Source organism: Haliaeetus albicilla, chromosome 23 (assembly GCF_947461875.1).
Source record: "Haliaeetus albicilla chromosome 23, bHalAlb1.1, whole genome shotgun sequence".
NCBI classification, from domain to species: Eukaryota; Metazoa; Chordata; class Aves; order Accipitriformes; family Accipitridae; genus Haliaeetus; species Haliaeetus albicilla.
In genome coordinates, this window is record NC_091505.1 from 6510801 (window position 1) to 6526527 (window position 15727).

A 15727-nucleotide genomic window follows, 5' to 3' on the forward strand; every position below is an offset into this window, starting at 1 on the left:
GCTGTCCATCCCTTCTCTGGTCAATAACCAGAACAGACTGGGTCTTAGAGAGGGGAGCAGCGAGAGCCACAGTGCAGGCAGGAATCCTTATGCTTAATCTCAGAAATGGCTGCGAGAAGACTTTTGGGGGGAAAAAGAGGGTTCATGCAAGAATCTACTGCTGATGCATCTAAAAATAGCTATTGTGTTTTCATAACCTGTGTATCATCTTCTCATACTTTTCTTTGCATAATGGTTCTCGGCGGTTTCTTTGGGGGTTTCCGCAAAAAAAAAATAAAACAAACTTGAGCCACACTCCTTACCCTAGACTGGGGTGGAGTCATATTTGACATCTCTGCCGACAAAGGAATTAACCAGGACCACAGATTGAAACACTCGGTATAGAGCAAGGGCTTGGATACATCTCTGCTGTATGTTACTGTTGGCTGTGTGAAGCAGTCATGCTCTCCTCATGAGCATCTGTTAGGTAGTATTTCAAGTTGCTCGATGTTAGTTGTGTACAAAATTGATTTTGCTGACACTTTAGCTAAAGCTCTGATCAGACTTTCCCTTGAGGGGGGTAATTTGCATGCAAAATCTGGCATGCCTCAAGTACTTCCATAGACTGAATAAAGGCCAGCCCAAACTGGACGTTGCATCGAGGGGAAGTAACTTTTCAAACCATTAATTCTTCATTTCAGAGCAATGTAGGGATCATTTACCATGTGATTCCGGAAAACTGAGAAGACAGGCAAGTCTACACATAGAGCAAGAGAAGAGTTGATAATGAACAGTAATATGTAAAAATTACTAACAAGCAGCATATCTGTGAAAAAACTTACTTCTGAAAACGAGCTGGGTTTTTGACTTTGAAACAGGCATCCGTGTACAGGTTGTGGATATCTGATGAATAGATACATATCAAATGCCCGTCCTTTGGTATAAACTGATAGCCTGAAAGGAACGTTTTTAAATAACAGTAGGAGTTTTCAAGAGGAGCCAATCCTTATCTGTCCAAGTGCCCATAAATAAGGTCAAAATAAACTTATTTAAGTTATTCATATTAGTTGTAGGATGTGCTTATAATCCATCTTTTGACAAGTTACATTAGAGTTTAGAAGTATATCAGATTTCATTAGATTAAATATTCCAATGGTATGCCCTTTCTTGAGAAAAGTTTTTCCTCCCAAATCACTCACCACAGACAGATACTCTTCAAAAGGATCTGGATTTTCTTCTTTTTCCCCAACAGGTATTATTTTGTAGGAAAGGACTCACGTTTCCCAGCTTCCTATAGCCTATAGCCAGTGGTACTTCCCCGCTTCCATTAGCGCATGAGCCCATAAAACAGTCCCAGTTCCCGTTTTTCTGTAGCCCCTCTCCCGTCCTGCCTGGGCTACAGAGACCCTGGCGCTGGCCTGACAGTGACCTATTCCACCTGGGAGCATCTTAGCCTTGGATTTGCTACATATCCTTTACATAAAACCCATATAAATCAGTGAATCCACTGAATTCCTGTAGGAAATACATGTGTAAATTAAAAACAGCTAATCCATGTACAGATAGGAGCCTGTCCCCAGATGTGTGAGGTTAAGTGGTTTACTATCCAAAGCTGTGTGAGAAAACGTGGGCAAGTTTAAGATCAGAATTGAAGGCGGGTTTTTTTTCTTCAAATCTAGTTCTTAGTCCTTTATTGCATTGACTTTCATCACTGTACAAAAGACTATTTTTTTTTTCATCTGATTGTATAGAAGTGGAAATCCTACCCTCCTCCAAGGAATTCAATTCACATGGTTCAAATGAACACCATAGAAGGCAATTTACTCTATAAACAGGTTTCAAACAAATTACTTTGGCAATAAAAGGAAGTGTTTAAGGTGGACATTTTTCAGCAAATACTCTGGTTCTTGCAGTGCTTTTAATGGTGGTAAATTTTACATGAACACTTACTTTAAAAGCTTTTTGGTGTAATATAAATGATGTGCTTGTTATCTCAAAGCTGTCAAGACAAAATCTAATATTTGTAAGCTGCTGGAACAGGAATTTTGTTTTATGTGCCCTGTGAATGAAAATGGGCCTTTTACTGCTTCTGCACCTATTTGTATGTTGAGCTGTGTCCTGCAGAGTGAGGTGAAGATGCCGTTCTTTTCAAATTCAAACAATTTGTATTTTTCTTTGTGCACAACTCTGAATAAACAGAAATCCTGGATGACTGCTCTACTAATTGCAATGGGAATGGAGAATGTATCTCGGGGCACTGCCACTGTTTCCCGGGATTCCTTGGTCCTGATTGTGCAAAAGGTAATCTCATATTAACTGACCCACAGTGCGTGACAGGGATCTTGATTATAGTGTGTGACTGCTGGGCTTGCAAAGATTCAAAGTGGTTAAAGGAGATTAAATTCCTTTTTCCGGCCAGGTGACAGATACAGTGCAAGCACGCACATAGAAAGTTTCTTTATGCTGTACTTGAGCTAAGATGCATCAACCACTTCTCTCTCCCTGACTTTCAGAGTTAATAGATTCCTCCATCCCTCTTTGCATCCACTCCGTGATTGTAAAATACAGTTTTTATTAAGTGTGTTAGCTTAGCATAATGTTTTCTGTTATTTGAAAGTGACAAACAGTTTCACTTCGGAGAAAATTGCATAAGTCAGTCAAATGCTTCTGTGGTCTTAACTTGAATGGGATATAGAAAAGAAGCCTAAAGCAGTTTAGAGACTGTTTTCCAGCATTCGGACAAAAAAACATGCTACAAAGATTGTTAAGTGAGCTTATTTCTGTTTCGGAGATTTCTCTCGGTATACCCATCATCTGCTGCATATGATGTCCAGACATTCTCATGTTTTTCCAACATTTCCTCAAATTTAGGATTAACTTTATTTTTTAAGAGCTTGATTGGCTCAGAAATTGATACTGGATTGTAAAACTAAGCTTCCACATTGCTGGTTTACGTGTAGATCTGTAATGGCTAAAACTTCAGTAATGTTAAGCCCGCTTAGAAGAAAGAAGAAAAGGGCAGCATCTTGCTTCAGTTCACAGGGAAGAAATATTAATCTTACTGAAAATCATAAGCAGGCATCACTGCAAATTTTCTGCAGAGGCCAATCAAGGGGAGGGAATTATTTTTATCTTCTAAGATATCCCATTTCAGATCAAAATCAAGGTATACCGGTGAAGCAGACTGAGGAGACGAGGACATTGTACTGCTGCTGCATTACCTAGTTCAAAGATTGCAGCCTGTCACAACCCTCGAATCAAATGGAGGATTGCGGGGCTGGAGTGGAAAAGCAATTTTACAGAACAATAAATGCAATAAATGTTAATCTATCTAAGTATGTAAATACGTTAAAATGTCGATCTGCCTTCTTCAGATTCCTGTCCAGTGCTGTGCAGCGGAAACGGAGAATATGAGAAAGGTCACTGTGTGTGTCGCAATGGGTGGAAAGGACCGGAGTGTGATGTTCCAGAAGAACAGTGTATTGATCCAACCTGCTTTGGCCATGGTACTTGTATCATGGGCGTCTGCATCTGTGTCCCTGGATACAAAGGAGAGATTTGTGAGGAAGGTTTGTGAAGTTTCCCTCTCTATAGGTACAGGGTTTGATTTTTGTCTTTAATCTCCCAACCTGTTTTAAGGTAGTTAAGAACTCACATAGATGCGAGAATCTTACTGTTTGGCTCCAAAGCACCTTCACTGTCTCATAGAAGTAATGTTAAGATAAAGGTAAAGGCATTCAGGTCTCAGTGACAATCAGTAGAAGCTGATCACGTAATTTCCAAGATTCATATTTTTATTCTAAAAGATTAAAATTATTTAATGTTATTTAGTAAGACTATCTAATAATGGTAGCATGGGCAGTCCTCTGAAATACTCAGTTTCTCTTTCAGTCCAGGAGGACTCTAGTTCTTGGATGATTTCTGTTCCCTCCCTCCACTGAATCTCAGTAGCAAGAACAGAACTGGCTGGAATTTTTTGCCTTTCAGCAAGCAATGTATTCTCAATCCTCCAAAAGTTTCCTGGAAAACATCCCAGCAAGCAATGATTCCTTTTTTTTTGTGAAAGTTGTGAGACCATCTTGATTTGTTTGTCTCCACTTTTCTTCTCTCAGGCTTCAGATACTTTTTTCAGGAAGGGTGGCTGGCATCCCCAGTCCTCCTTGCTGCCAGTAACCTCAATCCCTTAGCACACACTGTGAGAGAGCCTCTGCAGACTTTTTTACTTGGCTAAAAGCTAAGAGCAAGGCATTCAGAAGATCATTTAAACAAAATATGATGTGGTGGTTCCCCAGGGTAATCGCAAGATCATAATCAGCTTTTTCTTTTCTTCATTCTGTTACATCTTAGATTTTTCTGCAAAGAATGTCCTGACAATATAAAGCCAAAAGAGCAGCAAACAGTTTCAGTTTACCAGAGCATATTGTGTAATTCTGTTGTCGTATGTCATTTTTACTGTGAGCCTGTGTTCAGGGTACTAAACTGGCATCCTTTAAGGCTCAGCTAATAAAAAGCGGGAAATTCTGAGAACAAGTAATTGTACTTTTGCTGCTTGTAGTACCGACGTGTCTCTGCCCTCATCTATAGAAAGAAGGAGTTGTCGTTTGCCTCTTAGCATTTCTGAGATAGCTCATCAGCTTTGACTTTCTTCCCCTGTGCATAGCCTCGGAAGGCAGAACTCTTCTTCATGCTTGCCCTGATTTGATGATTTTTCCACTAGTCCCCTTAGCCTGAAGCTAGTGACAGCATACGTTGTGCTTCCTGCTATATAGATTTTAGGTAATTCTTTTGAGTAGCACACAGAGGAGGCTCTTTATGTAGCTTGAATTCTCTAGTCAGAAAAATGTCCAGGATGGATTTGATGGATTTGACATACCTGGTACGGTTTTTAAAGGGAGGATCAAGAGAATGCGTCTGACATACTCAGTTGTTGGTAGTCTCAGAAACAGACAAAAACAAGAAAACCCAAATGGGAAAAAGCAAGTAATACACAGCTTTACTCACGGAGGCCGTGATGCCGAACAAGCCTGTAGCTGGTGAGAGGCTGACTGCTGTTTTCAGTTCCTTTGTTTCTTGCCATAATGTGATCCTGTAAAATGGTTGAAAAAAATAATTGAGGTAAGTGTATTCAGACAGCTACTGAAACTAAGAGTGTGAGAACATTGGCTTTTTAAAGTAAGAGACATATTTAAATTTTTTTAGAAGGTGGAATTATGCAGAAATAGGGTGGATGAAACAAACCTGTGCAACCATGTACAGTGGATTTTTATTGTAACAGTGTGTGCATGACACAACTGTTCAGTTTACTGTATTGTACAAAGTAACGTGCAGTCGTGGAAGTAATTCTGTCAGGAATTCAGATTACATTATTGTATGTAAATATGAGTTTATTATTATAGCAGCATTGTTGACATAGCAGGCATAGTACCAGATGTACTATCCAGGGAACACCAGTAGCTACATGTATTCATTGCTATGGGAGTCCTTTGAATTTGTCCTGTCAGATTATCATTACTAAAGTGAATGATACTTTTTAAGCTGTTTATGGAGTCACTCAATTAACTTTAAAAGGTCAGCAAAATAAAGAGCTGTCTCAGGATGAGAGAAAATTGCTGAGTATTTTTGTCCTATGCTTAGCAAGATATACGTTGTCCAGAAACACTTCACTCCCCTCTTTCAGAATTATATTATGCTGTGCACAAGCCTGGAAGGCTGAAAAAGATACAACATACATCTTGAAATGAGATCTTGAATTGATGGCATAGCAGCTCAAAAGATAAAGCATCACTTCTTCATTCTTAGTTCAAAAGGTCCTAAGAACTGGAGCCTGTTAATCTCTACGTCTGAAGTATTTAGTCTTCCCTTACTGAAGCAGAGAGCTTCTCCTCATTTGTGTAGCACAGAATACTGTTTGTTAGGTTTACAATTTAATTATTAAAACAGTACTTGTGCTGATACTTGAAAAATACATGCAAGAACTTTCCAAGTGTCTCTTTAACGTTAGTCTGAAGCATGATCTAACATGAATAGGCTTTTGGCTAATTGTTTCCCATGCTCGGACCCCACAAATTCTCTTCAGCTCTGCAGCCTTCCTGCAGCCTCCAGAGAAGGCAGGCTGTGTTCTGCTTAAAATCTGTCTTGTTAAAGAAATGCTGGGCCTTTATGAAAGAATATGCTGATTATACAGGACTAACCAGCTGATTTAAATTCTTCTACAGAGCTCCTGAATTTTTCACTAGGAATAGTTTAATCCAAATTGAGAACAAATTTAGCTCTTTGTCTGTTTGCAAATTGTTCATCAGTACGTTATGACTTTTATGAATCTGTTCATTATCTGCAATTGCCCAGCACATACTTTTTATGAGTGTTTGAGATTTTTTTTTTTTTTTTTTTTTTTTTACAGCTAGCATTCAGTCAGAGATTCACTACTCAGGGTTAGTGGATGGCCACTTTTTTTGTATCAAATTTTCAGCTTCCTTTCCACAGGAAGATGAAAGAATAAATCTTCCTTTTCCCAGATGTAAATAAAACACAAGAGCACAAATACCCAAATGGAAACACAATGCACAATTGTAGAAGTAATTATTAATTGCTCCACTTCTTTCCCAGCCCTGCTACTGAAGCACAAACTTCACTGACTTGGACCAGTAGACCTGTCTCGGGAATCTGCATTTTAAAAATAAGACAATATCCTTGACAAGCAAAATCCTATGATCTCTAACAGTCTACATGCTTGCTTTTCTTCTTGGTTTTGGCTTATACTTTTGCACAGATGTTAGCATAGACTGTTTTTTCCTTGTGTTTGTTAACATCGTTTCAGTTTGGGTATTTGCACAAAAATCAGCAAATTCATCTGAATCCCTGATACTGTATTTCACTAGGAAGCCACTGTAAAGGTGCAAGCTTTGTGCTCTAAGTTGTATGTTCCCTGCTTTCCAGAGGACTGCTTGGATCCGATGTGCTCTGGCCATGGTGTGTGCGTTCAAGGGGAATGTCACTGCTCCACAGGCTGGGGCGGTGTGAACTGTGAGACGTCGCTTCCCGTGTGCCAGGAGCAGTGCTCGGGGCACGGGACTTTCCTCCTGGACACGGGGCTCTGCAGCTGTGAACCGCAGTGGACGGGTTCAGACTGTTCAACAGGTACGCTGGAGGTTTGATTTTTTCAATGATGTCTGAGCTTTCTTTTGAGTCATGAAAGAAAGTAGTTACTATTAGCGTGCTAGTATGAATTTAAAACACAAGAGAGGGACAAACCAGGGATGCTGTGGCATGGCACTTAATGGGCTTGTCAGCAACTGGCTCTCTGTTGACAAGGATAGAAAAGCTTTTCCTCTGTGACAAGAATGTTGATGGCCTGATGGCGTGACAGCGAGAACGGTAGTCCTGCAAGAGTGCAAGTGCCTCCTGGCATGGATTGGAGTCAAGCATAACTCTCACCTGAGATGCTGAGCTCTTATCAGGCTCCTGCAATGAGGGAATCCACAACTCGGAGAGAGACTGGGAGGATATTAAAAAAAAAAAAAAAGGTCTAAATGCAGTGACTGATGAGTAAGGAGGCTCTGCCAAAAAATCTTTAAACAAAAATGACCATCCATTCTCTCATGCTGGGATAAAAACTCGTTTCTTTCTTAGAGGACCATCAAGGTTTGATCTCACTGAATTTGATTAAGAGTTGAAATGGATTTCCTATGTGCTTTGTACATTTACGTTTCATTTTCTTGAAATGAATGCACTCTGGACATTTTACTCTGTAATGGAGCATGTCATTACCAATGTACGTACTACTGTTTTTTTTCCATATAAAGCTCACAAAACCGGAATCTCAGATGATAACTAGCACATCGCAGTACAGAATAGATGCAAGTGACAGATTTGCTGAATACTGTGGAATACAACCAGTGGTCCAAGTCACCAATCTTTCTTAGAAATCATCATTCAAAAGAACACTTGGAACAGTATAAATTTCCATTCACATCTTTAAAGAGTATGGTTATGATCTTTAAGTTGGGACTTATGAAATGTCCCTCTCTGTGATAACTTTTTAAGCAACAAATATTGACCTGCAAATAATTTTCAGTGTTTGTTACAAAGGCCCTGCATTCATTCGTTCTAGACTCCAAAATTAATGCCTGTAATTTCAGTCTGACACTGTCGGATATGGTACCTGATTTGATAAGAATCGACTTTTTATTGGCTTTCAGCAAAAGCCCGGTTGCTAGCATTTTTATCATGTATTTTATTACATTTTAAAAATACTCGCTGAAGTTTAGTAATATAGTAGTACTTCCATTAATGAAGCAAATAATTAGGAAAGGTGCTAGCTATTTACTAACTTTTACTAATTTTTTTTTAAATATGCAAACTAACTCTGTTCCAATACAACATTATTGTAGCTCAAAAAGAGATGTTAATCTCCAATAGTTCTGTTTCGTCAGCTGTATGGGGCAATTAGATATTAAGTAAGGGAACAAAGAACTAATAAATAACTGCAGCAAAGAGGCTTTTATCTTGTGTGCTAGGATCATAGTTTTCATGTTTGTCTCGCCTCCAAAGCTGTTCTGATTAATTTTTAGAGGAAAGGTAACTTTTTTCCTTACCTCTATCAACCAGTGGGGAAAATACTTCTCTTCATCCCTACTGTCTTCTGAGTTATCAAAGGATGCTTTTACAACCGCCAACAGGCATCTCTCTTTCTAGCTAGATACTTCAGATTTCTCCTTTCAAATATATCTTTCTTCATAGGTGTTAAACTAGATTCGGGATTGTTCTGGCAATGCAATGAGTGTTAGACTGAAGTACAGATGTTCATTTGTGCTTGAGACTTTCCTCCTAGGATCAGTGATTGCTGTGCATGCTGGAAGTAAAGCTTGATTTTAGTGAGGAAGGAAAACATCGGATGAGTAAGTCAGCAAGGTCAGAATAAACGAGCTGTCATATGTGAATGGAAAAAATCACGAGGTTCTGTACAATGAAGAGGATGAAAAGGGTAAACCACAGACTGCTCATCTGGAATCAGACAACAAGGAAAGCTTTGCAAGTGATAGACGAGCAGTCTCTCAGCCTGCCTCAAACCCTGGCACTTTCCCACCATCTCTGTACCACATCATTATCAGTACTGTGAAAATTTGCCTTTCTGTATCACCTCAAAGAATAGAGGCTCCTGTCCTGATGATTTCTGCATTCCCCAGCAAATTCCAAATCCTTTCAAAATAAAAGGATAAATTATTTTAAGTTTTATGTTTTTCCTAAATAGAAATTAATATATCTTGCTGTACTTTAAAAAAGGAGAAATAGCAAAGGTGCCAGAATGTTTTTGAGTATATTATCCCAGATACACTATGGCCCGCCTGAAGAGGGATAAGCCATCTCTATGGTACCTTCCCCTACCTGCCCATCTCTAGCTCTTCAAACAATAAGAAATTCCATTTTACAAGTAGCAGACTGGGGAAAGACAGAAATCAGTGTGGACATGGAGGACCAGAGATGAAGGGTGGCTGTGTGACCCATGCATATCCTGAAAGATTGCGAATGTTTGGAGCCCCAGCCTGAGATCTGGAATCATTCATGGATTTTTGAGGCTGGAAAAGACCATGGTGTTCATGCTGTTTGATTTTCTGTAGGACATGTACAACAAAAAAAAAAATCGTCCTTCAGCTTCTGCTTGACACTCATAATTTCTGTTTAGTTTTTTGAAATTGAACCTCCTCACAAAGACTGAAAATGAAGGATAGTCTACCATGTCGTTAGGTAAATTGTTTCCATTATGCCTGACCGTGTCTGCTAAAAAGTGCACCTTTTACTCCCAGTTCGAATAGGTGAAAAGTCTTACAGTTGTGTTTCTTTCTGTGAGGTGAAAGACTGTCAAATTCTTTGTCAAAGTCACTATATTTTTGTCCTTAATGTTTATAAAAAGAGCCAATATTTGAAATACATCTGCTTCTCATAATGCCACATACAGACCCCCTTCTCTCTCCACCCACCCTCTTTCTCTTTCTCTCTCTTCCCCCATTTCTATCTCCACATCCACAAGAATAATGAATGCCAGAAAAAAAATTATGTATTTCTTGGGTTTTGGGTAGGCTTTTTGTGAAGTATGACAGACTACATAAAGTATGAGTTTTTCTTTTCCTATTGTTTCATTAAAAAATTACATCAAGGGGACACTGAAACTCCAAGCTTAAATATTCAAAGATTAAAGAAAGACAAAAGAGGATACCCACACGTTAACTAACTCATCTTTTCTGTGTTTCTTATGAAACAGGTTTCATTTTTCACAGTTATAGAAATGCCATTTCGCTAAGGATGTATGGCCTGATCATTCAAGCAGTTACTTGCTCTCCTATATACTTGCTTTTCTGCACAGTTGCTGTACTAAAGACAATGTCTTTTTCTAATCTACTGGACTGTTCAGTTCAGATTCTACATGAACTTGCATGTTGAGAGTGTTTGGATACAACAAACACTGAACTGTGATGTGGTTGAATTAATCGGTTGATAAGAAGTGGCTAGTTTAAAAAAGGTGAAATGTGTATATAGTTATATTTAAATATTTGAGGGAGCACATGCACAAAAGCACAGAGTAATGGAGTGAATTGGATTTATTTCTAGTCTTCCCTCACGTGGGGCATGGTTTCTAAAGGGACTGTCAAAATGGGGAGGCCATAGCTGTGACTCACCTAAGTATTGCAGAGTCCATCTTGGAGGCTTCCCTATAAGAATGTGAATTCTGGCATTATCCCCTTTTTTGGCTCAGCAGCTAAATGTCTCAGATTGTCCCCTGAACTTTTGCAGTACTTTTTCTGAAGAGCTCTTCCTTTTTCTTTAGGCCTTATGTATGTTCTTAAGGAATTAATTTATTCAATAGAATAGAATAATTCAACCGATAATATCTGTACTCCAAAGGCTGGTATAACTAGGGCAGCCCTAGTTTATGTTCAGAGTTGAGGATTACTCTTCTACGCAAAAATAACTCCAGTGTTAGAGATGTTTCTTACACTACGGCTGTGGAGAAAAGCTGTGTGGCACTGAATTAACTGCCACAGAACCAGTCCAGGGTCCATCTGACTTACTGGTCTAGTTAAACTGTCCTGCCTGACCTATCAGCTTGAGCATCTTTTATGCATGAGGATTCGTTGGCAATCGGGCACCTTTGTAGCAATGCTACAAAGCATACTGTTAACAGCTATGAGCTGGGGAGAGTAGATGCTTGCTGCCAAAATCATTGACATCCTCTCCTGATGTGGGCATGACACCAGCTTCTAGCAAAAAGAGTGGTAATTCTGAAGTGCTTCAAGATCTTATTTTTATCATCAGACACCTGAAGCCAGGTTCCTTCTCCAGTGTAGCATAGACCCACTCACTTTCTCTGCATAGCTTTGATTCCCAAAGTATTACCAAGGCCAAGAGAAACAGAGCCACAACACTGTTACAGTTCCACACTGTCCAAGCCAGTTTTGGCTAGTCAGCTTAACACAGATGTCCAGCATAGTCTCTGCTCTGACCCGTGGACTGCCAAAAACCGATCTCACTGCACCACCTTCTGATACTCCTTCTAGATCCAAAGTTCTTGATGGTCAGTTGCCATCCCTTGAGGTCCAGAAAATCCTCTTACAGAACTCCAAAGCAGCTGTCAGGATATGTTTTCATCGTGTTTGAATTGGTTCCCAATAAGATCAGCTCAGTATAGCTTGAAGGTTGTTTAGACATTTAGTATTGTTACTCCTACGCTACTTGTAGGACACAACCTATGCTGTCCTTTTATTCAGCCCTGTTAAGATCCAGCCTTTCAATATTCTTAGCTGGGTATCTGTTACGGACATGTTTAGCCTCTTTCTACCCTGCAATATTGAACTTCCATGAAAAGCCATTTTGTTTTATTAGCTCAGATTTCAATTTGCCTATCCCAAAGATGACGTGGTTTTGGTTCAGGCTTTGCCTTGCTACCCATGCACCTATTTGTAAAGGCTCTTCTTATCAGCTAACGTTCAAACAGAAAGATAATATGCTTCTGATTCTTTTGCCTTCTTTAGGCAGCATCAACTGAATTTCACTCTGAAAGCATTGACAGATCTTTAGCTACACCAATCAAAACATCACTGATAGGCATCCTTTCTACAGCCGTATGTGACATTAGGAATAAAAAAAAAAAAATCACCCTCTATCTGTACCTAAGATTTGGTTTATTATATGGACAAGATCAATGTGCTTTAATTGTTCTATATGGTTATACACTGGTGTGTATTTACTATGAGGGAGATGGATTAGCCTGTTTTGCCAATTTGTCAACTGGCTTGAACGCTGAAGGTCAAAAGCAAGCTATGGCTTTCACTGCTTCAAAATTGTACCAGTCAGAAATTTGTAGAGAAGCAGCACAGAGTTATTCCAGCTGAGTTCGTCCAAATGCTGTACCTTGGACATAGCTGTTGTAATTCCAGTTGCAAGGATCAATGCTGCAGTCATTATTCAAGTAATGTAATCAAATCTTCCATTCCTGCTGGCCTCAGCGGACATTGCTTACTGCCTTTACCTGTGGTGTAATCTACGTTGAGATATACACAGAGATCCAGTATTATCTTCCACAGTACCTTTATTTTTTTAAGTTGTTTTAGTCAGCTGTCCCTTGAACAGTCATCCATCCCACTTTCTGCAGTCTTCACTTTGGACTGTGTGAGGAATGAGGAGAGTTGTGTCTGCTTTTGCCTAAAAGTAAGGGAGGCACAGTTGTTAGGGCCAAGCAAAGTTGATCTTGAGCAGAGGTCCACAGACATCTCCGAGGAGAGCTGTCTTTCCACCATTTTGATTCCCAAAGTGTTTCCAAGACAAAAGAAACAGCAACAGCACTGTTACTGTTGGATTGCCCAACGTCGTCCGCGTGGTCCAAGACGTCCACATTGGCACATCCACATTGTCCAAGACATTGACCCCAACAGTCACACCTACCATACAGCAAATAGGTCATCTTCAAACACTGTAATGGCTCTAGCTCATGCTGTCAAAAAAACCATGTGATTTTATCTCTCAAATCATTAGTTTGTGGAAAAACAAATCCTTCTCTCATGTAAAGCACTGAAAATTAAAAACCCATGATAAAGCAATATAAATGTGAGTATTCTGTGTTTGAATTAATTCCATACTATATTGCTTGTCACTTTGCTCATTTAATTTCAGGTTTTTTCCTAGTTTGGTCGTCCTTTGGCAAGTGGCACAAAAACGCCCAAAGACATTTGGCCGTTACCAGTTTAGCCATCTGACAGTGGACGTGCCTAAGAGAGATGCACAAGAGATTGGGTTCTGTTTCTCATGTAGTCTCCTCCCCTCCTCTAAAAACTGTGAATAGAGAATAGGAATTTCATACTTGGTTCCAAGTGAGACTGATTATAAAATATTTTTTTGTGAAAACTACCTGTGCTGGAAAAGGTAATCCTTGGAATATTTCAGAGTCTCAGCATCTTTACACCATACCGGATCCAGTTATGATTGTATGTGAAAATCGGTTATTATTCAGACCTTCAACATACGGCTTAGTTGACCTGTGCAGTATGGGTATGATTTACTGCATACATGACAAAATAATACAGTAGGATGGAAGACTGATAGTACACTATTTTAATGTCACCAGGACTTCAGTACAGTCAACTTTCTACTCACTGTCTGTGGATCTTTGTTGCTTTATTTATAGGCTGTCATCCAAAATCCCTTGATGTTAATGAGTCATCTCCCTTTGAGGCATATAGGCAGTGCTTTTCAGAAAGACAAAATCAAACTTGTGAGTACTGACTACTCGTGTCAGGTATAAGGGAAGCTCTGGCTACTTGAAGGTGCAGCATCAACAAACTGAACAGAAAAAAACCCTCATCTTCTGTTCTCACACACCTTTAACATGGAGCCTTGAGATTAAGGGAGTGAAATACCAAAAGAAAATGGATGACAGAGTTGCTCAGTGGGGCAGAGCCTTAGCTAGCATAAATTAGTGTAACTGCAGTGATGCCACCAGTGCCATCCCAGTGTGTTTCAGGTGAGAATCCAGCCCTGAGTCACTAATTAATTGCAGCGCTATGCCTAAAATACTATAGACTGAAAAGTAATGAAATCTGTGACAGAGCTGATGCCTGTGACATCCTGTCCCGTATTCGTTTCTCTAGACTCTATTCAGCCAAAGTAGGCCAGTTTCCGTCCTCCTTACTCCAGGACATTTGTCATAATTCCACTGAATCCATTTATACCACTGAAGCAACCTAATTATGATTGGGAAAAGAATACTGGCAGTTCTTAGTCACAAAAACATTCATCCTAAAATGATTATATGGAGATGGTATATATTTAGCATATCTATTTTTGGTTAAGCTCTCTCTAGCAAGATTGGTAGTAATTTTACAAAGGTTAAAAATGGATCAGCAGCCTCTTCCCTCAGTATCTTGCGAAGCATAAAACCTCTTTAAAACTGAAGTGCTTTGAAAAATGCAAAATGTTGTAATTGTTGTAAATTGATATGTGCAGAGTAGAGTAATTTAAAAATCATTAGAAGTATGCATTTTTTAAAGCAAAGTGCTTCAAAAAGAAATGAAGGCATAATACAGTATATTAATATAGTTCAAGACATCTCAAATTGGTTTCAAAATTAAACATCAAAAACTGCAACTTGAAAAAATAATTAGGTAAAACCATTTCATCGCAATCAGAAAACTCTTCAGGTTTAGGAAATTGCAAATTATGGGTGTCAGTCATTCTCATTTGCCAAGGACAAGGATATTCACTGCAAACAGCTCACGGTAGTGAAAATAGCCTTGAAATTTCCTCAATACGTGGTGTAATCTGTCATGCATTTTCTATAGACTGCTCTGTTCCATGTTGGTACTTCTACTCTGCTCCCTATTTTAGACAAATCTCAAGAACTTTTTAATTACACTATAACCATCCTTCATTGTTTTGTTCTGAAGAAATGATGGACTTAGTTAATTTCGTCTAACTGTCCTCTTTAATTTGTGAGGAGCTTTGACTATTACTGCTCTGCTAATTAAAAGGATGATTGAAGTTTCCCCTGCTGTACATTGTCTGACATTGTAGAAAGACTCTTCTTACTACTGTATATTTCATTGAAAAGAAAAAAAAACGATGTGTGGCTAGTTTGATTTGTATCTCCTGTAGAGTTGCAAGAGTTTGCAAAAAGGTATCTGGTGAGCAAGATTTCTATTAAAAACTTAGTAGTTAAAGACTGGAACACTTAGTATGTGTTGCTGGAGAATTTAAAACATGAGAAATTTAAGGCAGTGAAGAAGCACTCCAATAAAAATTAATTCTCCTGCATGTTGAAATCAGTCCAGAGGGAACCAGAAATACCTGATGTAGTCATGTATTGATTTAAAAAATAGGATAAGTCAAGGGTATGAGATATACAATGAGGAAACTTGGGATGTTTTTCAACTGATTGCTGCTTATTTTGCAGATTGGCCAAAAATAATGGCTCTTTCCTTCACTTTTTCTTCCTGAAAATTAAGATTCTTAATCTACTGCTGTCTGCACCCCATTCAGCAATTATTGGAAATATCCCTCATTCAAATGTAAACATCATTTACTTAAGTCAGCTTTTGTAAATCCTGGTCTAATCCACAAAAAGGTGTTACTTATTCCACTGGGTTGAATCCACACATGCCACTTTCGGATGCTTCTATCCCGGCAGCTCTTCCCTTATGCAGGAGTGAGATACCCAAATTGCTGTGGTGACAGCAATATGGTCCTGTTCATCCTACCTTCT

General features: G+C 39.1%; 1 protein-coding gene across 3 annotated transcripts in view; it reads left to right on the top strand.

Annotated features, from left to right (window-relative positions):
• Positions 1–15727, top strand: part of TENM1 (teneurin transmembrane protein 1) — a 348313-nt gene that overhangs the window by 216277 nt on the left and 116309 nt on the right. For all 3 annotated transcript variants that reach the window (XM_069811008.1, XM_069811009.1, XM_069811010.1), the window contains 3 exons: positions 2179–2280; positions 3354–3548; positions 6916–7116. In XM_069811008.1, the coding sequence (XP_069667109.1) occupies positions 2179–2280; positions 3354–3548; positions 6916–7116 (498 nt within the window). The remainder of the gene's footprint in view (positions 1–2178; positions 2281–3353; positions 3549–6915; positions 7117–15727) is intronic.